This window comes from Protobothrops mucrosquamatus, unplaced genomic scaffold (genome assembly GCF_001527695.2).
Source record: "Protobothrops mucrosquamatus isolate PMUCROS unplaced genomic scaffold, P.Mucros_1.0 scaffold4156, whole genome shotgun sequence".
Taxonomy (NCBI): domain Eukaryota; kingdom Metazoa; phylum Chordata; class Lepidosauria; order Squamata; family Viperidae; genus Protobothrops; species Protobothrops mucrosquamatus.
In genome coordinates, this window is record NW_015390082.1 from 26,819 (window position 1) to 51,745 (window position 24,927).

The following is a 24,927-nucleotide window of genomic DNA, read 5'->3' on the forward strand; positions in this document are numbered from 1 at the left end:
CTTCTTCTTCTTCTTCTTCTTCTTCTTCTTCTTCTTCTTCTTCTTCTTCTTCTTCTTCTTCTTCTTCTTCTTCTTCTTCTTCTTCTTCTTCTTCTTCTTCTTCTTCTTCTTCTTCTTCTTCTTCTTCTTCTTCTTCTTCTTCTTCTTCTTCTTCTTCTTCTTCTTCTTCTTCTTCTTCTTCTTCTTCTTCTTCATCTTCCTCTTCCTCTTCCTCTTCCTCTTCGGCTTCCTCCTCCTCCTCCTCTTCATCCTCCTCTACTACATCCTCCTCTACTACATTCTACTACTCCTCCCTCCTAGCTCTGATGAGGTTCCCTAGTTGGGTCATGAAACGTCTACAAGGAAACAGCCCAACTCAGAGAGCACCAAGGACCCCACAGTCCTTCCTTCCTTCCTTCCTTCCTTCCTTCCTTCCTTCCTTCCTTCCTTCCTTCCTTTCTTCTCCTCCTCCTCCTCCCTTCTAGCCCTGATGAGGTTCCCTAGTTGGGTCATGAAACGTCTGCAAGCAAACAGCCAAGCTCAGAGAACACCAAGGACCCCTCCTCCTACTCCTTCTACTCCTCCTCTATGCAAACCCCTCTCCTTTCTGATACATGCTGACTGAGGAATTCTGGGAGTTGAAGTCCACAAGTCATCAAAGGGCCAAGTGTGAAGACCCCTGGCCTCAGCTGTCTGACAGACTTCAACTCCCAGCATTCCCCAGCCAGCACGGCTGGCCTTTTGCTAAGAATTCTCTAGCCTGCCCACTAGGATTTGAGGTCCACGGATCTTGAAAGTTACCGAGGTGGGAAAACCAACTTAAAAGCTGGAATGGGCTCCTGATGTTGCTGGAAAAAAAACAACAGCAGCAAAGAAGTATCAAGAGTTTTTTTTATCATTTTATTGTTTTTTTAATTTTTATACTTTTAGAATTGTAAACCTCCCAGAGTTACTTGGTTAAAGTGGGCAGCTATAGAAATAATAAAAGGAAAATTAAAAAAAAGAAAAGAAAAGAAATTCTCTACTCTGGATGTTCCCCTCTAGAGCTGGTAGATAGATTGATAACTTCTGGGTTGTTGTTTTTTTCCTGAATTGTTGTATTATGACCTGTTTGTACATTGTTGTTTATCAGCTGCTTAGAGTCAAATAACTAGAGTAGAAAAAAAAACACCGCCTAATCAATAAATAGTAAATAAATCTCCAAGGTGCTTTTTACCTTGGGGACAGAGACACACCTGGCCAGGAACAACTCTTGTGAGCTGCTCTGCCTGTTGGTCCATATCAAAATAGATTTGTTTTGCAATATACATTTTGAATGATTCATCGTCTCGTGCCCAGACTTTTATGACCAGAGTTGTATATAAATCCAGTAAACAAAGGAGATTGTGACCTAGAACTTAGGAGAAACTTCCTGACAGTCAGAACAATTAACCAGTGGAACAACCTGCCTCCAGAAGCGGTGAATGCTCCAACACTGGACGTTTTTAAGAAGAGACTGGACGGCCACTTGTCCGAAACGGTCATGGGTTTTCCTGCCTGAGCAGGGGGTTGGACTAGATGACCTCCAAGGTCCCTTCCAACCCTATTATTATTATTAATGATCATTGCAGTCAGCCAGATATTCAGACTGGATTTGGGACCTGGGATAGGCAGATGTGGATGTTTGATGGTATTACAGATATCGTCGCAGGATGGAAGCAGTTCCTAGTAAGGCCGCCTTTTGCAATTGACTTATTATTATTATTATCATTACTATCATTTATTATTATTATTATTATTATTATTAATCTTGATCATCGCAGTCAGCCAGATGTTCACACTAGATTTGGCATTTATGTCTGAAATGGTGTAGGGTTTCCTGCCTGAGCAGGGGGTTGGACTAGATGACCTCCAAGGTCCCTTCCAACTTATTATTATTATTATTATTATTATTATTATTATTATTATTATTATTATTATTAAGATCAGTGCAGTAGGGAAAGCTGGGTCTTAAACCAGCATTCCTGGCCTGAGCCGTTTGCGACCTTCCCAGCTAGCTTCCAAGGGGGAAAGCTGGGTTTGCTTAAGAACCCCCGTGATTCACGTAACAACCCTGCCAGAAAAAGGTCACAAAATCTGGCGCATAACATAAGGTAACAACTGCCTTGCTTATCAGTGGGAATTTTAGTCCCGCTTGTGGTTGTGAAGAGGAGGGCTGCCTGTATTTTGTCGTGTTTAAGGGAGCCTTCCTCCTCTGAACGTCTGCCGGTCTTGCCTCCTGAACAGGTAAAACCGAGCTGGCCAAGCAAACAGCCAAGTACCTGCACAAAGACGTCAAAAAGGTAAGAGCTCCAGCTGGGGATTCTGTGCAGGCCGAGAACAGCTGTAGAATCAAGAGTCCCTCAGCCTGGGCCGCTAAGACTTGTGGACTTCAACTCCCAGAATTCCATGCTGGCTGAGGAAACTGGCCTAAAGTCACCCAGCCAGCTTTCATGGCTAAGGCAGGACTAGAGGACTAGGACTCCCAGTCTCCTGGTGATTGGCCCAAAGTCACCCAGCTGTCTTTCATGCCTAAGGCGGTACTAGAACTCCCAGTCTCCTGGTGATTGGTCCAAAGTCACCCAGTCGTCTTTNGCCTAAGGCGGGACTAGAACTCCCAGTCTCCTGGTGATTGGCCCAAAGTCACCCAGTCGTCTTTTGTGCCTAAGGCGGGACTAGAACTCCCCGTCTCCTGGTGATTGGCCCAAAGTCACTCAGTCTTTTGTGCCTAAGGCGGGACTAGAATTCCCAGTCTCCTGGTGATTGGCCCAAAGTCACCCAGCCGTCTTTTGTGCCTAAGGCGGGACTGGAATTCCCACTCTCCTGGTGATTGGCCTAGAGTCACCAGTCGTCTTTCGTACCTAAGATGGGACTAGAACTCCCAGTCTCCTGGTGATTGGCCCAAAGTCACCCAGCCGTCTTTCGTGCCTAAGGCGGGACTGGAACTCACCGCCTCCTGTTTCTAGCCTAGTGCCTTAACCACCAGACCAATCTGGCAATAATTCTGGGACCTGCTGACTTGCTACTGCTGCCCTCAGGTGCCAGTGGCCTTGGGTGGCCTGACGGGCAGCATATAATTTAAACTGATAAGCGAAAAGATAAAATAGAGAAAAGATGAGTCCCTCGACCGTCTTAAAAAGTCAGAATCCGCCCTCCTGGCTCTATATATCTGTTACTTAGGCGGCTGCACCAGGCGCCCCCCTGCTTGGCCAGGGAGAGCCTGGCAGTGGGGACGTTTGCTCGGCTAACCTTCGACTTGGGTGAATGCAACCTATTAGATCAGAGGCTGTCCTTGAAGGATTGTCGCGTACACCCACGGCAGTCGTTAAATTATTAACCCGGTTAAGTGAATCTGGCTTCCCCATTGACTTGGCTTGTCAGCAGGTTGCAGAAGGGGATCACGTGACCTCAGGACGCTGCGACCGTCGTAAATAGGAGCCAGTTGCCAAGCGTCTGAATTTTGATCCTGGGGATGCTGCAAAGGCCGTCACTGTGAAAAATAGTCATTTAATGTCATAGTTTTCAATGCCGTCGCAACTTTGAACAGCCACCCAATGAATTGTTGCAAGTTGAGGACTACAGGAATGCGAAAGACGAGAGTTTTATCGCTGGAAATGGAAATTTAGTCGCCTTTCTCGGGAAACCCTGTCAGGAGTTGTCATTAAGGCCCCTTTCTTCCTTTCGTTAGGGTGATTAGAAAATATAGGAAATCTGAAACTTAATTTGTCAAACAGGACAGCCGAGTATTAAAACTATTTGAGTGTTTGCAAACATACCAAGAAATATATCGGGTCCCTCCACAAGCGAAGAATTTAAATTATGAGCAGAATAAAACACAAGCCAACAAAATGCTAAATTAAAGCCCCCGCCGTCTGTCGAAGTGAAATAATGCTTCCGTGGGATGCGTAGGTTATTACTCGTGAGGAAAAACGCCAGTTTGCTTGGCAAGAAGAGGTTTTTCCACTGGGATGGAAAGCAAAGCTCATTTTTCCCCTCTAAGAATGCCTGGATTTTCAGTCTGGCAACAGGTAGAAACACCTGATTCTCAAGATACCATCAATAATGATGATGATGATGATGATGATGATGATGTTGGAAGGGACCTTGGAGGTCATCTAGTCCAACCCCCTGCTTAGGCAGGAAACCCTACACCATTTCAGACAAATGGCTGTCCAGTCTCTTCTTAAAAACCTCCAGTGTTGGAGCATTCACCGCTTCTGGAGGCAGGTGGTTCCACTGGTTAATTGTTCTCAATGTCAGGAAGTTTCTCCTTAGTTCCAGGTTGCTTCTCTCCTTGATTGGTTTCCATCCGTTGCTTCTTGTCCTGCCTTCAGGCGCTTTGGAGAATAGCTTGACTGCCTCTTCTTTGTGGCAGCCCCTAAGATACTGGAAGACTGCTATCATGTCTCCCCTCGTCCTTCTCTTCATTAAACTAGACATACCCAATTCCAGCAACCGTTCCTTATGTGTTTTAGCCTCCAGTCCCCTGATCATCTTTGTTGCTCTTCTCTGCACTCTTTCTAGAACAGTGGTTCTCAACCTGTGGGTCGGGACCCCATTTGGGGTCAATCGACCATTTCATGGGGGTCGCCAAGCAAGGCTGTCCGCCATTTTTTTTTGTCTGTCATATTTTTTGTCCGCCATTTTTTCCCCCTTTTCCGGCGGGTGCCTTACCTCCCTTGGGCTGGGCCAGCTGGTGGTCGGCCTGCTCCGTCTCTGCCGCTTGCCAGCTACGCCTCGGCCGGCGCAGGGGGCGGAACCATGCATGCGCGGCGCTCCCGGGCAGGGAAAGTCCTCGACTTATGACTGGTTGGGTAGTCCTCGACTTACGACTGGTTTAGTCCTCGACTTACGACCGGTTGGGGTCGTGGCATTAAAAAGGTTGAGAACCACTGTTCTAGAGTCTCAACCTCTTTTTTACACCGTGGTGACCAAAACTGGATATAATATTCCAAGTGTGGCCTTACCAAGGCCTTGTAAAGTGGTATTAACACTTCACGTGATCTTGAGTCTCTCCCTCTGTTAATGCAGCCTAGCACTGTCAAGGTTCAGGTCCTCCAAGAGATAAGGGGGCCACCCACCTTTTCCTATCAGCAGGATCCGGACCGATGTGACACCTGAAACCCTGGTGGGGCATCTCAGTCAGAGGCACCCACCTAGGTTTCAGGAGTATAGGTAGTTCATTTAGTGACCGACCGAAGTTACAACAGCACTGAAAAAAGCGACACATACGGCTGTTGCCCCATGGGTCACGAGACTCAAATTCCAATGCTTGGCAACTGACTCGTATTTATAACGGTCGCAGTGTCCTGGGGTCTCCTTTTGCGACTTTCTGACAAGCCAGATGGATGGATGGTAACTGTGTTTATTATCTTCAACTTTCCTTCGCCTTGCAGGCCTGCAAAGGTCATCAATGCAAGGATGAGTTGCTGGATTACTTTCCCGTCACCATCGTAGCTGCCACTAAATGAGACAGACACTCAGCGAAGCCTGTGATCAGAGACAGCCTGGTTCTAGGATAGGATAGGACAGTTTTGATCCCTGAGCCAGCTCAGCTTCCTTCTTATTTCAGCGCACCTGGCCTAGGAGCACTTCAGGGAACTGATGTGTAAATGGAGACTCAATCATCCAGGCCAAAGATATCCAAAAAAGGTGGAAATCGTGGCAACTGGGCCCAAGTTTATTAAAACTGAGATGTTTCGTTAACTCATCCGAGTAACTTCTTCGGTCAAAATGGCAATTTTGGGTGGACGGAGAGTCAGAGAGTCGTCGGAATGGACTAACCCAGTGGTGGCGAACCTATGGCACGGGTGCCAGAGGCGGCACTCAGAGCCCTCTCTGTGGGCACGCTTGCCGTCGCCCCAGTCCTGGGCCTTCAGCTGGGTTTTATAAAACCTTTTCACTTTAGGCCTCCGCCGCCATGTGCAAAAAAAAAAAAAGGTTCAATCAATCAGTCAATTTGGGGAAAAAAAGTTCTTGCAAAGTTGGAATTGATTGAACTTTTTTTTTTAATTGAAAAGTTTTATAAAAGTTACAATATAAACCCCAAAACCAACCCACCCTAAACCCCCCCCTCTCTCTCCCCCACTTCCCAGAGCTGAATACAGGGTTACAAATATAATAATCATAATCTAACTAACATTAACCAACTACATAAATAACCAAGTCCATAATGCGCTTTAACTCCCCTTTAACATAAATATAATAATAATAATTAAAACATAAACAAATTAGTATCCTAATTATTAAACAATAGAATATTGTTAAACAATACTAATACTAAAAATAATAATAATATCATATAATTAAAACTAATAAAAATTTCACTATAATAAGCTATTAATACTAATAATACTCTAAAATTATTGATTGAACTTTTTAGTCCCACCCAGTCTGCCGTTACCACCGCAGCCACGCCCACCCAATGGGCCACACCCACCCAATGGGCCACGCCCACCCGGCACCCGACAATGCATAAGTGGGCTTTGGGTTGCAGTTTGGGCACTCGGTCTCTAAAAGGTTCGCCATCACTCGACTAACTCTTGCCATACCGACTGGGGGGGGGGGTTTCTCCCCCAAATGAAAAGCAGTGAGAATTCTCACGATTGTGAGTCTCTGCCTGCCCAGAGCTTTCAGTTTGACTGAAGACGTTACCTGGGCGGGTCAATGAAACATCTCAATTTTGACAAACTTGGGCCCCGTTGCCATAATAGCCTTTGACTTTTTTTAAATATTCGGGGAAGTGAGTTTTGAACAGCCATCCTTAAGGCCACGGTGCCTATTTGGTGTAGGACAGTGGTTCTCAACCTGTGGGTCGGGACCCCATTTGGGGTCGATCGACCATTTCACGGGGGTCGCCAAGCAAGGCTGTCCGCCATTTTTTTTGTCCGCCATTTTTTCCCCTTTTCCGGCGGGTGCCTTACCTCCCTTGGGCTGGGCCAGCTGGTGGTCGGCCTGCTCCGTCTCTGCCACTTGCCAGCTATGCCTCGACCGGCGCAGGGGGCGGAACCACGCATGCACGGCACTCCCGGGCAGGGAAAGTCCTCGACTTACGACCGGTTGGGTAGTCCTCGACTTACGACTGGTTTAGTCCTCGATTTACGACCGGTTTAGTCCTCGACTTACGACCGGTTTGGGTCGCGGCATTAAAAAGGTTGAGAACCACTGGTGTAGGAGGACGTGAGTTGTGGATCCCTTGACCAGCCTCCTTGTGGACAGGCACCTTTCATCTTCAGAAAGGGCAAAATGTCACACACACACACCCAAACTGTGTAGAGAGTGCTCCCCCCTTTAACAAGTGTCTTGAGCAGTTCTGACAACTCTCCTTTCCTTCTTTCCTCAACAGGGGTTCATTCGCATGGACATGTCGGAGTTTCAAGAGAGACACGAGGTGAGGAAGAGTGGGGGGCTGTTTCTGCCCCCCTCAATCAGCTGCCATCCTTTGCAGACCCCAAAGACCACCCTCACTTTCACCATCCCAGAAGCGAACTCTTCCTCCAAAGGAGTTGGCTTCGTTCCTCTAGGTCTGTGTTGCTCAAATTTCCTGCTATCGGCCAGTCTCAGTAGGACATTGGTAGCCTAGGGTTCAACCGTAGTGTCCTTGTTGCTCTCTGAGCTTGAAGACATTTCTTGACCCGACTAGGGAACGTCATCAAAGGGGAGGTGGAAGGAGAGGAGGAGGAGGAGGTTTCTCGCAGACGTTTCAGGACCCAACTAGGGAATATCATCCCTGCTAGAAGGGAGTGGATAGGAAGCTGTAGGTCAGGAGTGTGAAACCTAATTTCCTTGAGGGCCGCATCAGCATTGCGGTTGCCCTTGGGGGTCCAGGTGAGTTTGGCCAGAGTGGGTGTGGCCTACTGGGTGTGTGTGGAGGAGTGGGTGTGGCCTACTGGGTGGGCGCGGCCAGCTCTACATCGTTTGCATCAAGGGTGCCTGTGGGGGCCTGGGCAGGAGTGGGACAGATCTGAGGGTCTCTGGCAGAAGGGGGTGGGACCGGGGCAAGCACCAAGGCATGGTCCATTTCTTCATTCCTCACAAAGGGTGACCCCTCCCCAGCATGCACCCAGGGGGCGGGAGCGACACAGCAGGGGCTGGTTCCTCACTGTTCCCAGATGGCCTTGTGGAGCTAAGACTGAATGCATTTCAGCATAGATGGCCACCACAAAATTGTACATTGGCTCCCGGCCGGCCAGGGCCAAGGCAGTGGGGGCCGTTCCCTCACAGTTTCCAGGATGGCTTCGCGGGCCACATGACACCACTTCGCGGGCTGCGTCTGGCCCCTGGGCCTTGTGTTTGACATGTCTGCAGTAGGACATTTGTAGCCCAGGGTTCAACCGTAGTGTCCTTGGTGCTCTCTGAGCTTGGTCGCTTGCTTGAAGACATTTCGTGACCCGACTAGGGAACGTCATCAAAGGGGAGGTGGAAGGATAGGAGGAGGAGGAAGAGGTTCCTCGCAGATGTTTCAGGACCCAACTAGGGAGCATCATCCGTGCTAGAAGGGAGTGGATAGGAAGCTGTAGGTGAAGGAGCTCTTCCCACCTTCTAGGTAGGTCCCTCTCCAACCCTATCCAGATATCAAAAACCTTGTCTGTAGGTTGAGCCTCAGAGACAGGGCTTCTCAACATAACTTCCCAAGAACAAATATGTGTAATTGGGACTGTGTATAATTCAGCCGTGGTGGCGCAGTGGTTAGAATGCGGAACTGCAGGCTATTTCTGCTGACTGCCGGCTGCCAGGAATTCGGCAGTTCGATCCCGACGAACTTCAAGCTTGACTCGGCCTTCCATCCTTCCGAAGCGGGTAAAATGAGGATCCAGATTGTTGGGGGGGGCAACCGGCTGACTCTGTAAACGGCTTAGAGAGGGCTGTAAGCGAACTGAGAAGCGGTCTATAAGTCTAAGAGCTGTTGCTATCGCGATCAGGGCTGGTCTGGTTCTGTTCCAAATACGGCCAGCCTCTCTTCAGCTTGTGCCTCGGGAGCAGCGTCCTTACTCCGAAGCCCAGAAGGCTGGGTGATGTAACTCTGGGGGTCTCTTGCAGGTGGCCAAGTTCATTGGTTCTCCCCCAGGCTACATTGGTCATGACGATGGGGGGCAGCTCACAAAGAAGCTGAAGCAGTGCCCCAACGCCGTGGTCCTCTTTGATGAGGTGGACAAGGCCCACCCAGATGTCCTAACCATCATGCTGCAGCTCTTCGATGAAGTAAGATCCGTCTCCTTGGGATTGTTCTGGGTTCCAGGTCACTCATTTGTTCAAGCTCCAAGGTCGTTCATAGATTCATTCATTTGTTCTGGGTTCCAGGTCCATCCATCCATCCATTCACTCACTCCTTCATTCTGGGTTCTAGTTCATTCATTCATTTGTTCTGGATTCCAGGTCCATCCATCCATTCATTCATTCACTCACTCACTCCTTCATTCTGGGTACCAATTCATTCATTCATTCATTCACTCCTTCATTCTGGGTTCCAATTCATTCATTCGTTTGTTCTGGATTCCAGGTCCATCCATCCATGCATTCATTCATTCATTCATTCATTCACTCACTCACTCACTCCTTCATTCTGGGTTCCAATTCATTCATTCATTCACTCCTTCATTCTGGGTTCCAATTCATTCATTCGTTTGTTCTGGATTCCAGGTCCATCCATCCATTCATTCATTCATTCATTCACTCACTCACTCACTCCTTCATTCTGGGTTCCAATTCATTCATTCATTCATTCACTCCTTCATTCTGGGTTCCAATTCATTCATTCGTTTGTTCTGGATTCCAGGTCCATCCATCCATGCATGCATTCATTCATTCATTCATTCATTCATTCATTCACTCACTCACTCCTTCATTCTGGGTTCCAATTCATTCATTCATTCACTCCTTCATTCTGGGTTCCAATTCATTCATTCGTTTGTTCTGGATTCCAGGTCCATCCATCCATTCATTCATTCACTCACTCACTCACTCCTTCATTCTGGGTTCCAATTCATTCATTCACTCACTCCTTCATTCTGGGTTCCAATTCATTCATTCATTCACTCCTTCATTCTGGGTTCCAATTCATTCATTCGTTTGTTCTGGATTCCAGGTCCATCCATCCATCCATCCATTCATTCATTCACTCACTCACTCACTCACTCACTCACTCACTCCTTCATTCTGGGTTCCAATTCATTCATTCACTCACTCCTTCATTCTGGGTTCCAATTCATTCATTCATTCACTCCTTCATTCTGGGTTCCAATTCATTCATTCGTTTGTTCTGGATTCCAGGTCCATCCATTCATTCATTCATTCATTCTGGGTTCCAATTCATTCATTCATTCACTCACTCCTTCATTCTGGGTTCCAGTTCATTCATTTGTTCTGGATTCCAGGTCCATCCATTCATCCATCCATTCATTCATTCACTCACTTTCATTCTGGGTTCCAGGTCATTTATTCATTCATTTCTTCTGGGTTCCAGCTTATTCACTCCTTCATTCATTCTGGACTCTCCAACTTTGGCAATTTTAAGACTTGTGGACTTCAGCTCCCAGAATTCCTCAAGCCAGCATGTCTGGCTGAGAAATTCTGGGAGTTGAAGCTACCACAAATCTTAAAGTTGTCAAGGTTGGACACCTCTTCTCCAAAGCGCCTGAGGGCAGGACAAGAAACAACGGATAGAAACTAATCAAGGAGAGAAGCAGTCTGGAATTGAGGAGGAATTTCCTGAAAGCGAAAACAATGAATCAGTGGAACAGCTTGCCACCAGAAGTTGTGGGTGCTCCATCGCTGGAGGTCCTCAAGAAGACACTGGACAATCATTCGTTGGAGGGGTTGGACTAGAAGACCTCCAAGGTCCCTTCCAACTCTGATTTTCTGTTGTTCTGTTAAGCTGAACCCATAGACCAGGGGTGGGCAACCTGGGCTCTTTTATGACTCGTGGACTTCAACTCCCAGAATTCCTGAGCCAGCCATGCTGAGGGGAAGGGACAGATTTCCAAGCTGAGCCATGCTGGCTCAGGAATTCTGGAAGTTGAAGTCCAGGAGTCATGAAGGGGCCATAGTTCCCCCATGCTGGCTCAGGAATTCTGGGAGTTGAAATCCCCGAGTCATGAAGGGGCCATATTTCCCTCATGCTGGGTCCGGAATTCTGGGAGTTGAAGTCCACGAGTCATAAAAGAGCCCAGGTGGCCTATCCCTGCCATAGAAGCTTCCCGTAGACCGTCAGGAACCAGGAGGGTAGATCCCCTCTCCACACCCTAACACCCCCCCTCTCCAAAAAGGCTCATAAAATCGGGTCGGCCATGTGGACGACCCACTTTACGACCGTCATGACTTACATCTCTAACGAGGCCGGCATGCCCAGCTGTGTCACTTGAGTGCCAGGGGGCTTTCTGCACCCGGCTGGGCCAGGGGAGTCATCCCCCACCCCACCCCCTGAACCCACCAGCCTCCACGGGGTGTCTCCCAACCCTCGGCCTCCTGGAAAAATGGCCGCGTCCTCGGCGGTGCCTTTTCAGAGTTCTGTTTGTTTGGGGTGGGTTTTGTTTTGTGTTTTGTTGGTTTTTTTCTCCCCCTTTTCAACCCAGGATTAATAACCGTGGTATTTTTCTTGCATAGATCACGGTGGCAGCCGCTAAATGCGAAATCAATTCCTGAACTGCCGGCCTGACAGAGCAATAACCGAAATGTTAATCCCCGGCTCTGACACAAATGTGTGTCGTTCGTTCGGCTGGACAGGAGCGCTCCTGGCGACACTTAGAAAGGGGAGGGGGGAGCAGGCCTCCCTCCTCCCCCCCCCCATTCTGTGTCCTCCTTGCTCCTCTTCGCCCTTCTCCTCCTCCTCCTCCTCCTCCTCCCCCCCCCCTTACAAACCATCCGTATTTTTAAAAGGCCCTTAAATTTAGCATTCTCGGACGGGAGAACCGGGGATCCCTGCAGGGGCCAGCCTCGCACCCCTGCCTTGCCCCAAAGTCCAGGGTCCGTCTCCCTTCTGGGTGGGGATCCTTCGGGTCCCGGGTCGGACCCCGAAGCCCAGGCGGTTCCTGGGGGGGCCTTTCGTTCGCCCGGAGCAAAAAAATCAGGTCGGCCTTGAGACTCAACGACCACAGCTCAGCCCCCAATTCCTGTCCCAAAGTGAGTTTTTGCCCCATTTTGCGACCTCTCTTGCCCCAGTCGTTAAGCCGATCGCTGCAGTTCTTAAGTGAGCCGTACCGTCGTTAAGCGAATCCAGCTTCCCCCGTCAGAAAGTCGCAAAAGCGGATGACGTGCCCCCCCCCGGGAACACTGCGACCCATCGTAAATACGAGACAGTTGCCAAGCGTCTGGATTTTGATCGCGTGACGCTGGGGGGCGCTGGAACGGTCATAAGTGTGAAAAACGGTGCTAAGTCCCTTTTTCCAGTGCCGTTGTACCTGAACGGTCACTAAACGAACGGTGACCCTATCCTCAGTGAAGCTGGGCCCACCGAAGAGCCGTCCTCCGAGGAACGACGTTGGGGCAACTCACCGTAGTTTGTTTAGTGACTGTCCGAAGTTACCACTTTACTGAAAAAAGGGACTTCACGACCGTTTTTCCTACAACCGTTGCAGCCTCCCCAGGGGTCACGTGATCAATATTCGGCCGCTTGGCAACTGACTCACGTTTATGACGGACGCAGTGTCCCGGGGGGGAGGTGTCACGTGATCCCTTTTCGCAATCATCTGATAAGCAAAGTCAGTGGGGAAGCCGGAAGTGGGTTACTGATTCAATGGTGGTCATAAGTGGAGGACTACCTGTGCCACAAGCTCTGGGGCAGGGGTAGGCAACCTTGGCTCTTTTATGACTCGTGGACTTCAACTCCCAGAATTCCTGAGCCAGCCACGCTGAGAGGAAAGGGAGATGTTCCCAAGCTGAGCCATGCTGGCTCAGGAATTCTGGGAGTTGTAGTCCACGAGTCATAAAAGAGCCAAGGTTGCCTACCCCTGCTCTGGGGTAATGAGTGAACTTTCTCCTTGCAGGCGTCTCATGACGCAACTAGGCAACCTCATCAGTGCTACAAGGAGGTGGGGGGAGACCGGGCGCTCCTTGATGCTCTCTTAAGTTTGGCTGGCTTTTTTGCAGAGGTTTAGAGTGGGAAGGGGCCGTGGAGATCTTCTAGTCCAGGGGTCGGCAACCTTGGCCCCTTCATGACTCGTGGACTTCGACTCCCAGAATTCCTGAGCCAGCATGGCTCAGCTTGGAAACCTCTCCCTTTCCCCTCAGCGTGGCTGGCTCAGGAATTCTGGGAGTTGAAGTCCACGAGTCATAAAAGAGCCAAGGTTGCCTACCCCTGGACTAGTCCATTTCAGACAAATAGTTGTCTAGTCTCTTCTTGAAAGCCTCCTGCAACTTCTAGAGGCAGGTGGTTCAACTGATTAACTGTTCTAACTTGTCAGGAAGTTTCTCCTTAATTCCAGGTTGCTTCTCTCCTTGATGAGTTTCCATCAGTTGCTCCTTGTGCCGCCTTCTTCGGGGGCTTTGGGGAATAGCTTCATCAATGCTGGAAGGGAGGGAGGGAGGGAGGGGGGGTTGCTGTCTGCTGACATCCAAGGGCCTGGGGGCTTCTCTTCGGCCTGACGAGGCTTATGTCCGTTTCCCGTGTCTCGGGAAGGGCCGGCTGACCGACGGGAAGGGGAAGACCATTGACTGCAAGGACGCCATCTTCATCATGACCTCCAACGTGGCCAGCGACGAGATCGCCCAGCATGCTTTGGAACTGAGGGAGGACGCCGCGGAGCTGAGCCGGAAGAGAATCGCCGAAAAGCTGGGTGGGTACCTCCTCCTTCTTTCCTTCTTTCCTTCCTTCCTTCCTTCCTTCCTTCCTTCCTTCCTTCCTCCCCAGCAGCCTCCTTACTCTGAGTAGACCCCGGAACCCCTGGAGACCGCGCAGGGCAATCCTGTGCGGTCCACCATCTTCCTTCCTGGCCTTATGACCACAGTGGAGCCCAACATTTCGGTTGCTAAGCGAGACGTTTGTTAAGTGAATTTTGCCCTCTTTTACGACCTTCCTTGCCACAGTTGTTAAACGAATCACTGCAGTTGTTAAGTTGGCGACAGGGTTGTTCAATGAATCTGGCCTCCCCCATGGACTTGGCTTGTCAGAAGGTCACAAAGGGGATCACGTGACCCCCACGGGACGCTGTCGTAAATACGAGTCCGTTGCCAAGCATCTGAATTTTGATCATGTGACTCAGGGAGATGCTGCCACGGTCGTGTGAAAAACGGTCATAAGTCTCCTTTTTCAGGGCCGTTGTAACTTTGAACGGTCAGTAAGCGAACTGTTGTAAGTGGAGGACTAATTGTAGTGCAGGTCTGTCATCCTTACCCTGGCCACAGGATTGCCCAGTCAGCCTTGGCTACTGTTTTCAAGCAATGGGGGGGGGGGTCTCGCAGCCCCCTTGGGAGAGCTGGCATGGATGGATGGGTGGATGGACGGAATGGAACAGACTAGACTAGGACTAGACGAATAGAATAGAATAGAATAGAATAGAATAGAAAATAGAATAGAATAGAATAGAATAGAATAGAATAGAATAGAATAGAAATACAGAATAAAATAGAATAGAATTACAAATCGAAATACAGAATAGAACAGAATTACAGAATAGAATAGAATAGAAATAAGAATTAGAATAGAACAGAACAGAACAGAACAACAGAATAGAATAGAATAAAGAATTAGAATTAGAATTTAGAATAGAATAGAATAGAATAGAATAGAATAGAATAGAATAGAATAGAATAGAAATACAGAACAGAATAGAATAGAATAAAGCTGGAAGGGACCTTGGAGGTCTTCTAGTCCAGCCCCCTGCTCAAGCAGGAGAACCTAAACTATCTCAGACAAGGGACTGTCCAGTCTGCTCTTAAAATCTCCAGTGATGGAGCACCCATGATTTCTGGTGGCAAGCTGTTCCACTGGTTAATTGTCCTCACTGTTTGAAAGTTTCTCCTTAATTCCAGGTTGCTTCTCTCTTTGATCAGTTTCCAACCATTGTTTCTTGTCCTTCCCTCTGGTGCCTTGGAGAATAACGTGACCCCCCTCTTCTTTGTGACAGCCCTTCAAATGTTGGAATACTGCTATCATGTCTCCCCTATTTCTTCTTTTCTCCAGACTAGCCAGACCCAAGTCCTGCAGCCGTTCTTCCTATGTTTTAGTCTCCAGGTCTTTGATCATCTTAGTTGCTCTTCTCTGAACTTTTTCCCAGGTCTCTCAACATCTTTTTTGCAGTATGGTGACCAAAACTGGTTGCAGTACTCCAGGTCTGGCCTTACTAAGGCTTTATAAATTGGTAGTAATACTTCGCGTGATCTTGATTCTATGCCTCTGTTTACACAACCCAGGATTGCGTTAGCTTTTTTGATAGATGCATGGATAGATGGAGGGGTGGATGGACGGATGAATGGATGGATGAATGAACAGATGGATGGACTGGTGGCTGGATGGACGGACAGATGCCAGCCAGCCCTTTCCCCACCCCCAGGAAGGCCCCCCCTCCCCACCTCTTAAGTGCTGTGTTTTGGGTACCCATCAGCTCTGCTTTTGTCTTCCAGATGACGTCCAGGTGACGGACAAGATAACCATCTCCAAGCAGTTCAAGGAGAACGTGATCCGCCCCATCCTCAAGGTACAGATGGTGCTGTTTACAGCCCTGGGCCCGAGTTCCAGAAATGGGAGCCCGGGGGGGGTGTTTTCTTTCTCCCCCCTGCTTCAGCCACCAGCTGGATCCAGAGGTCTCGGCTAAGTGGCCCCACAGGTTGGCCGTTTTCTAGCTAACCCCGAATCCCAGGCTGGTATCTTCGCCTTAGGATGGTTGGATTTATGCCAGGAAACCTTCTCCCCACCCCTCCTGGGGGGAAATGCAGGACTTAGCAGAATAACAAGTTGGAAGGGATCTTAGAGGTCATCTAGTCCAACCCCCTGCTCAAGCAGGAGACTTGGTAGCAGGGCTGAGCATTGATGACCCGTGGGCTTCAATTCCTGGCCGGCTGAGGAATTCTGGGAGTTGAAGTCCACAGGTCGTAAAAGGGGCCCCGGAGGCCCAGCCTTGCCTCTCTGCAGGTGGTAGTCCTCGACTTAACGACCCAGCATTTCGGTTGCTAAGCAAAACGTTTCTGAAGCGAGTTTGCTCCATTTTACGACTTTTCTCGCCCCAGTTACTAAGCGAATCACTGCAGTTGTTAAGTTAGTAACACCGTTGTTAAGCGAATCTGGCGTCCGCATCGGCTTTGCTTATCAGAAGGTCGCAAAAGGGGATCGCGTGACTCCCGGGACACAGCGACCGTCGTAAATACGAGCCAGTCGCCAGGCGGCTGGATTTTGATCACGTGACCCTGGGGACGCTGCGACGGTCGTAAGTACGGTCCTGTCACTTTTTTTCAGTGCCGTAACTTCAAATGGTCGCTAAGTCGAGGACCACCTGTACGATTCTGGAGAAATGGCTGTCCGATCTCTTCTTAGAACCCCCCCCCCACCCATAACTTCACAAGGGGCCCTGGTCTGTTTCACCCAGAGCAAGGCAGTAACTGGGGGGGGGGCGTCTTGATAGAGCCATTAACCCGTGGAACTCCTTACCTCCAGAAGTTGTGAGTGCTCCGACACTGGGGACTTTTTAAGAAGAGACTGGACAGCCATTTGTCTGAAACGGTATGGGGGGTTCCTACCTGAGTAGTGGGTTGGACTAGATGACCTCCAGGGTCCCTTCCGACTCTGTGATTCTGTCATTTTGTAAGGGGGTTTGGATTAGAAACGAAGCCCCCAACCTTTTGGGCACCAGGGACCGGTTCCGCGGAGAGAGGTTTTTCCGCAGACCGGAGGGTGCGTGGTTTTGTGTGCTGTCTGCATCTTGCAATGGGGCTTTGCTTGTTTGTGCGGACCGGTTGCTGGCATGCTGCGGCCCGATATGGGTCTACGGACTGGGGGTTTGATTATAGTTTGATTATAGTAGTAAAGTTGGAAGGGACCTTGGAGGTCTTCTAGTCCAGCCCCTGCTCAGGCAGGAAGCCCTATTCCATTCCAGACAAACGGCTGTCCAGTCCCTTCTTAAAACCTTCCAGTGTTGGAGCATTCACTGCTTCTGGAGGCAGGTTGTTCCACTGGTTAATTGTCCTCACTGTCAGGAAGTTTCTCCTTAGTTCTAGGTTGCTTCTCTCCTTGACTAGTTTCCATCCGTTGCTTCTTGTCCTGGACTAAAAGGCCTCTAAGGTCCCTTCCAACTCAATTATTCCGCTATCTACTATTTATTTAATTTGTGCGCCACCTATCCCACTCCCCAGAGCCATTTTATCCCCCCCCCGCAGTGATTTCCAAAGATGCCCCCTTGGAGAGGGTGCAACAGAGGGGTCTATGCCATCCCACCCACCCACCCATTTTCAGCCCTTCTCCCTTCTCCTCCCTCCCACCCCAGGCTCACTTTCGGCGGGACGAGTTCCTGGGCCGGATCAACGAGATCGTCTACTTCCTCCCCTTTTGCCAATCGGAGCTGATCCAGCTGGTCAACAAGGAGCTGAGTTTCTGGGCCAAGCGGGTGAGCCCTGCCAGCCTCGCCCTGGCTTCACTCCCCTCCCCTCCCTCTTCCCTGCACGGAGTCCTTGACTTACGACCGGTCGTTTAGCGACCGGTCGAAGCCACAACGGCACCGAAAAAAAGGGATTTATCTTTTTCACACACTTAACAACCGTTGCCGCTTCCCCGTGGCCACAGGATTGGCCACTGACTCATATTCATGACGGTGGCGGGGTCACCTCGCCACCCTTGGCGACCTTCCCGGCCGGCTTCCAAAAGCAAAAACAATGGGGGGGGGAGAGATGGATTCGTTTAACAGCCACACAATTTGCTCCACAACTGCCGCGATCCGTGGCAGAAAGTCTCGTGAAATCGGACGTGGCTCACTTAACAACTTGCTTAGCCACAGAAATGGTTGCAGTCGTAGGTCAAGGACCCCCCCTTGTGCTCTTCCTAAGCATCTTCGTGCCGTCACGTCAGCCCGCCCCACCCTCTCCGACAGGGAAGGCAGGTTGCACACCTCATAAGTTAGGGAACTCCAACTGGGTGGGGGGGATTTCCAGGAAGAGGGTCTTCTCTGCCATTGCACCCACTTTGTGCAACACTGTGCCCTCCCACCCCTTGAGATGAGGGGGGGACATTTCTCTTGGCCTTCCCAAAAGGAATTAAAACAGATATCTCTGGAGACTCTCCGTCATCCCAAAGATGCTTTTTCAGGAGGCAATTGGACTTTCTTGTTTTTCCTTGAAGACGTTTCGCTTCTCATCCAAGAAGCTTCTTCAGCTCTGACTGGATGGTGGGGAAGGGAAGGATTTATACTCCTTGCAGACAGCTGGTCGTTTGCAATCTTTCAGAGGGTTGTTGAGCCCACCTGAGGACACAGATAAACCTCCAGGTGGCCTCAACGACCCTCTGAAAGAAGGCAAATGACCGGCTGTCTGCAAGGAGTATAAATCCTTCCCTTCCCCTCCATCTTGTCAGAACTGAAGAAGCTTCCGGGATGAGAAGCGAAACGTCTTCAAAGAAAAACCAAAAAAGTCCAGTTGCCTCCTGAAAAAAAGCACCTTTGGGACAATTAAAAGGGACCTGGGCATTTTATTGGCCCCGGCCCACCTCTGGCCCTTTGGATGTCCCTGTCCATCCTGTTTGAGGTCAGTTGGAAATTAGAAGTCAGATACGCCACGCACGCAATGCCGCCTCATTGCTTTCATGTTGAAGGCAATAAGCACATTTGCCCAACGTGCTACTCGCAGGGGTAGGCAACCTTGGCTCTTTTATGACTCGTGGACTTCAACTCCCAGAATTCCTGAGCCAGCCACGCTGAGGAGAAAGGGAGAGGTTTCCAAGCTGAGCCAGGCTGGCTCAGGAATTCTGGGAGTTGAAGTCCACCAGTCATGAAGGGGCCATAGTTCCCCCACGCTGGCTCAGGAATTCTGGGAATTGAAATCCGCGAGTGATGAAGGGGCCATATTTCCCCCATGCTGGCTGAGGAATTCTGGGAGTTGAAGTCCACGAGTCATGAAGGGGCCATAGTTCCCTCATGCTGGCTCAGGAATTCTGGGAGTTGAAGTCCACGAGTCATAAAAGAGCCAAGGTGGCCTACCCCTGGCTTATACCCTGTGTTTGCCCGAAAATAAGACTGGGTCTTATATTAGTTTTTGCTCCAAAAGACACATTAGGCAGGGGTCTTCAAACTTGGCCCCTTCATGACTGGTGGACTTCAACTCCCAGAATTCCTCAGCCAGCATGGAGAAAACATTGGCCCCTTCATGACTCGCAGACTTCAACTCCCAGAATTCCTGAGCCAGCATGGGGGAACTATGGCCCCTTCATGACTCGTGGACTTCAACTCCCAGAATTCCTCAGCTAGCATGGGAGAACTTTGGCCCCTTCATGACTCGTGGACTTCAACTCCCAGAATTCCTGAGCCAGCATGGGGGAACTTTGGCCCCTTCATGACTCGTGGACTTCAACCCCCAGAATTCCTGAGCCAGCATGAGGAAAACTTTGGCCCCCTCATGACTCGTGGACTTCAACTCCCAGAATTCCTGAGCCAGCCTGGCTCAGCTTGGAAACCTCTCCCTTTCCCCTCAGCACGGCTGGCTCAGGAATTCTGGGAGTTGAAGTCCAGGAGTCATAAAAGGGCCCAGGTTGCCGACCCCTGGGCTCCAGTGTGCCTCATCCCAGAGGCAGAGAGAGAGAGCAGAATCCTCTCCTGCTGAAAAGCTCCGATCCAGAAAGCCCCCTATTGGAGGATTCCCTCATTGCTGCTCCTTCCTCCCCCTGCAGGCCAAAGCGAGGCACAACATCACTCTGGTGTGGGACCGGGAGGTGATGGACGTGCTGGCTGACGGCTACAACCTGCACTACGGAGCCCGCTCCATCAAGCACGAGGTGAGCTGAGACCGGCTTCCTTTTCTCTCCAGGCCCCCCTGGAGCTGAGGGGCAAGACCCCCGCCCCACCCATTGCTCCTTCCTTTTTTCCCCCCCTTTTCTTTTTTTGCATGGAGCTCATTGCTCACTTTTTCCCAAAGGTTCTGCACCAGAAACGTTGGGAAAAAATAAATAAATGTTTATTTATATCCCACTTTTTAAAAAAAAAATAACTGAAGGCAGCAGATGTACCTAATATACCCTTTCTCTTCCTTTTTTCCCCACATTAACCATCCTGCGAGGTGGGCAGGGCTGAGAAAAAGAGAGGGGTTGGCCCAAAGTCGCCCAACCAATTTTTTCTGCTAAGGCAGGACTAGAACTCACCGTCTCCTGGGGATTGGCCCAAAGTCACCCAGTTGGCTTAAGGCAGGACTAGAACTCACCGTCTCCTGGGGATTGGCCCAAAGTCACCCAGTTGGCTTTCATGCTTAAGGTGGGACTAGAACAGTGGTGGCGAACCTATGGCACGGGTGGCAGAGGCGGCACTCAGAGCCCTCTCTGTGGGCACATGCGCTGTCGCCCCAGTCCTAGGCCTCCAGCTGGGCTTTATAAAACCTTTTCACTTTAGGCCTCCGCCGCCGTGTGCAAAAAAAAAAAAAAGGTTCAATCAATCAGTCAATTTCAACTTCTCGCAGGAAAAAAAAGATCTTACAAAGTTCGAATTGATTGATTGAACTTTTTAGTCCCACCCAGTCTGCCATTACCACCGCGGCCACGCCCACCCAATGGGCCACGCCCAGCCAATGGGCCACACCCACGCGGTACCTGACGATGCATAAGTGGGTTTTGGGTTGCAGTTTGGGCACTCGGTCTCTAAAAGGTTCGCCATCACTGGACTAGAACTCACCGTCTCCTGGGGATTGGACCAAAGCCACCCAGCCAGCTTCAATGCCTAAGGCAGGACTAGAACTCAGTGTCTCCTGGGGATTGAACCAAAGTCACCTAGCCGGCTTTCATGCCTTAAAGAGAGACTAGAACTCACCGTCTCCCAGTGATTGGCCCAAAGTCACCCAGTTGGCTTTCATGCTTACACGGAGACTAGAATTCACCATCTCCTGGTGACTGGCCCAAAATCATCCAGTTGGCTTTCATGCTTAAGGTGGGACTAGAACTCACCGTCTCCTGGTGATTGGCCTAAAGCCACCCAGCCAGCTTCCATGCCTAAAGAGAAACTAGAACTCACCATCTCCTGGTGATTGGCCCAAAATCACTCAGGTGGCTCTCATGCCTAAGGCTGGACTAGAACTCACCGTCTCCTGGTGACTGGCCCAAAGTCACCCAGTTGTCTCATGCTTACATGGAGACTAGAACTCACCGTCTCCTGGTGATTGGTCCAAAGTCACCCAGCCAGCTTCAATGTCTAAGGCAGGACTAGAACTCACCGTCTCCAGGTGATTGGCCCTATGCCACCCAGCCGGCTTTCATGTGCCAATCAGGACTAGAACCTCGCTGGTTTTCTAGCTTTCCCAGCTGCTGCAGGGACTTAATAAGCAAAAGAAAGCGTCTTTCAAATCAATTTGCAATGATACACAAAGACATTCTGCCAATTTCCTACCAGGCGGGGGTCCCGCTGCCTCGCGGATATAAATTAGCACCCCTCCCTTCTGTCAATTCTGAGCAGAAAACCCCAGCTGACGGTCCCCTTGTCGCTTGGTTGGTTTTGTTTTTCCCCCTGAAATCTGAGATTTGGGGTCCTTGCTGGCTGGAAAACGCAGCCCGCGCGGCCGTTATCGGCCCCGGAAGTTGCCGCCTGCAGTGCCCGATTCCCCTCTCCGCCAGGTCGAGCGCCGGGTGGTGAACCAGCTCGCGGCGGCCTACGAACAGGACCTCCTGCCCCACGGCTGCACCTTGAGGATCACGGTGGACGACTCCGACAAGCATCTGCTCAAGGCCAGGGGTCAGGACATGCCCCTGCCCGCCGAGGGCCAGCGGAAGTGCCCCACGCTGCGCCTGGAGATCCTGGAGGACAGCAAAAGCCGGAAGCTGGACATCCAGGCCCCCCTGATGCCCGACGAAGCCTCCTACCCCTCCTAGGCGCCAGGCCCACGGTGCCCCCGGGGCAGCGCCTGGCAGAACGAGAGTTGGTAATAAAGCGATCCGTAAGACATAGATACGTCTGCGGGGGCGGGGAGGGCAGCTTTCTCTGGAGGGCAGCAGGAAGGGCAGCCCTCCGCCCGCCAGGGACTGCCTGGGCGCGTGGGAGTTGTAGTCCAATGCAGCCGGAAGGGGGTCTCAAAAGGAAGAGAGTCCCAGGAAGAGGGGCGTCCGTCTAGGGTGGTCCCGTAGAGTCCGTGGGAAGATTCAATCCGGGGTCCTTATCATGTCTCAGGTATGGGGTGAATCCTTGTCCCATCAGCCAGGTTGAGTGCCTAATCTCTGCCCCGGATGCTCTTCTGCCTTGTGAATTGGGGGGGGGTTCGGGGTGGTGTGGAGGTTGTTTCCAGCCCCCACGGTCATAAAGAGATTTAAGTTATTGCAGTTGTGTTGGAATAAATGCAGTGTGTGTCTCCGTGGTGTCCCTTGTCCTTTTGTCCACAAAAAGCCGCTGCCAGCTCTCAAGCAAAAGGGGGGGGGCTTTTGGGTCCCTGGATCGCTGCTTTCTTATCCTCCAATAGCGTCCCCTTCTGGAAATAACAGGAAGTCCTCCGCCTTACGACCACAATTGACCCCCGAAATTTCTGCAGGACGGTTCTTAAGTGAGCTTTGCCCCGTTTTACGGCCTTTCTTGCCGGCGTCGTTAAGTGAATCGCTGCAGTTACACGGTTGTTAAGTGAATCCGGCTTCCCCCTTTGACTTTGGTCGCAAAGGGGGGATCGCATGAAGCCAGAAGCCTGCAGCGGTCATAAATCTGAGTCATTTGTCAAGCGTCTGAATTTGGATCACGTGACACCCCCCCAGGGGGGTGCCGCAATGGTCGTTAAGTGTGAAGAACGGTCATAAGTCTGGTTTTTTCCTGCACCGTCGTAACTTCAAACGGTCGCTAAACGAACGGCTGTAAATCGAGGACGGCCTGCAAATGATCTGAAACGTTATTTTTGCTGATGTGCACCTTTGTGGGCGAATTTTCCCCTAACCCAGAAGGGGTCTCCAACCTTGGCTGGCGACTTTACGGCTCGTGGACTTCAACTCCCAGAATTCCTCAGCCAGCAGAGAAGAGCTGTCGAATAAGTACAGGACTTCCTGTAACATGCCCCTCTTCCGGAAATGCAGAATAACCGAACTGGAAGGGACCTTGGAGGTCATCTAGTCCAGGGCTTTTCAACCAGTGGTGCGGGTACCACCTGTGGTCCATTGGCACCTGGCAGGTGGTATGCGACCATCCTACAAAAGTGGTAGGGGGGAGGGGAATGAGCTGAACCGGTGGCAGCACCGCACAAGCCTGAGCGAGAGACGGCTGGAGCTGCAGGGCTGTCAGGGCTCAGCGGAAGCCCCAGGATCAGTGCCGCTTTCCAGCTGATCGGCGCTTCTTCGGGGCTGTCAGGGCTCAGCGGAAGCGCCAGGATCAGCGCCAGGCTCCAGCTGGAGCTCAGTGCTGATCCTGGCGCTTCTGCTGAGCCCAGAAGAAGCGCCGATCAGCTGGAATGTTGCAGCCTCTCCAGGGTCTTGTGATTTACATTCACATGCTTGGCAACTGATTCATATTTATGACGGTCCCAGTGTCCCAGGGTCATGTGAAGGGACCAAAACCTGCTGCAACCACCCAGCAGACGGGGAGGGGGGGGATAAAAACCAAACACCCCCCCACCCCACCCCCGCTGCCAATCCTCAACAGAAATGCTCACAACAATGGAAACCTCGGACAGGAGGAAGAGCGCGGCCGGGCGGGCAGGCAGGTGTCTTGCTCGGCTGTGGCTTGGAGGGCACTTTTTTCAGTGCCATTGTAACTTCAAACAGTCACTAAGCGAACTGTTGTAAGTCGAGGACTACCTGTACTTCATCACTTTTTTTCCTTTTTTGGGGGGGGTCATTAAGTTTTTGACCCCTTGCTAGGCGACTGATGGTCCTCGGATGTTGCCACATCCTAAAAGTGGTACAATGGGTGAAAAGGTTGAAAAGCCCTAGACTAGTCCACCCTGGGGTGGGGGGTCAGTTGATTTGTGTTTTTTAGGAATTATCACCAAAAATCCCGCCTTTCCTGGCCCAAGAGAAGGAGCTCAAAACTGGGGTAGGGGACAAAGACCCCCCCTGGCCAGGAGCGGCCGACAAGCTGAGGCAGGTGGCGGCTCTCAGCCCCCCCCCCCGTCCTCCCCCCCAGCTAGGCCAGACAGGAAACACGACCCAGTGAGCTACACAGTTCAGTCCTCGACTTACATCGGTCAACGGGGAAGCCAGACTGACTTTTAACAACAGTTTGACTGACTTAACAACAGCAGCGGTTCATTTAACAACAGTGGCAAGAAACGTAAAATGGGGCAGAACTCGCTTAAGAACTGTCTTGCAGAAATTTGGGGGGGGGTCAATTGTGGTCGTAAGTGGAGGACTACCTTTTTAAAACCTGCAAGGTCGTCAAATAGAGTTCTCTCACCATCGTCTTTACAGGCAGTCCTCCACTTACGATCCGCCGCTTGACCACCGTTCAGAGTTAGGACGGGCTTCGAGAAAGCTATTTAATGACCCATCCTCAAAGCTGCAACGCCCCCTCACACACAGACACAATTATGTGATTGCCTTTCAGGCACTGGGCTGTGGGTTGTGGGCTGTCTCTTCTCTAGCAGAACAGTAGGACAGTTGGAAGGGACCCTGAAGATCATCTACTCCGACCTCTACCATTCCACGTGACCCCTGGGGGACGCTGTGACCGTTGTAAATTTGAATCAGTTGCCAAGTGTCCAGATTTTGATCACATGACCGTGGGGAATGTGGCAACGGTCAGAAGTGTGCAAAATGGTCAAAAGACACATTTTTCAGTGCCGTTGTAACTTCAAATGGCCGGTAAGTGAACTGTTATAAGTCAAGGACTACCTTTACCTGTGTTTGATTTTTTAAGGAAG

The 24,927-nt window shown here is 50.6% G+C and overlaps 1 protein-coding gene across 1 annotated transcript in view; it reads left to right on the forward strand.

The window, feature by feature from the left end:
- Positions 1-21,970, forward strand: part of CLPB (ClpB homolog, mitochondrial AAA ATPase chaperonin) — a gene marked incomplete at its 5' end in the record, with an annotated part of 41,674 nt that extends 19,704 nt beyond the window's left edge. The window contains 8 exons of the mRNA XM_015828014.1: positions 2,245-2,300; positions 7,343-7,387; positions 9,037-9,198; positions 13,610-13,766; positions 15,553-15,626; positions 17,406-17,525; positions 19,793-19,897; positions 21,716-21,970. Of these exons, the coding sequence (XP_015683500.1) occupies positions 2,245-2,300; positions 7,343-7,387; positions 9,037-9,198; positions 13,610-13,766; positions 15,553-15,626; positions 17,406-17,525; positions 19,793-19,897; positions 21,716-21,970 (974 nt within the window). The remainder of the gene's footprint in view (positions 1-2,244; positions 2,301-7,342; positions 7,388-9,036; positions 9,199-13,609; positions 13,767-15,552; positions 15,627-17,405; positions 17,526-19,792; positions 19,898-21,715) is intronic.
- Between the last annotated feature and the right edge of the window lie 2,957 nt (positions 21,971-24,927).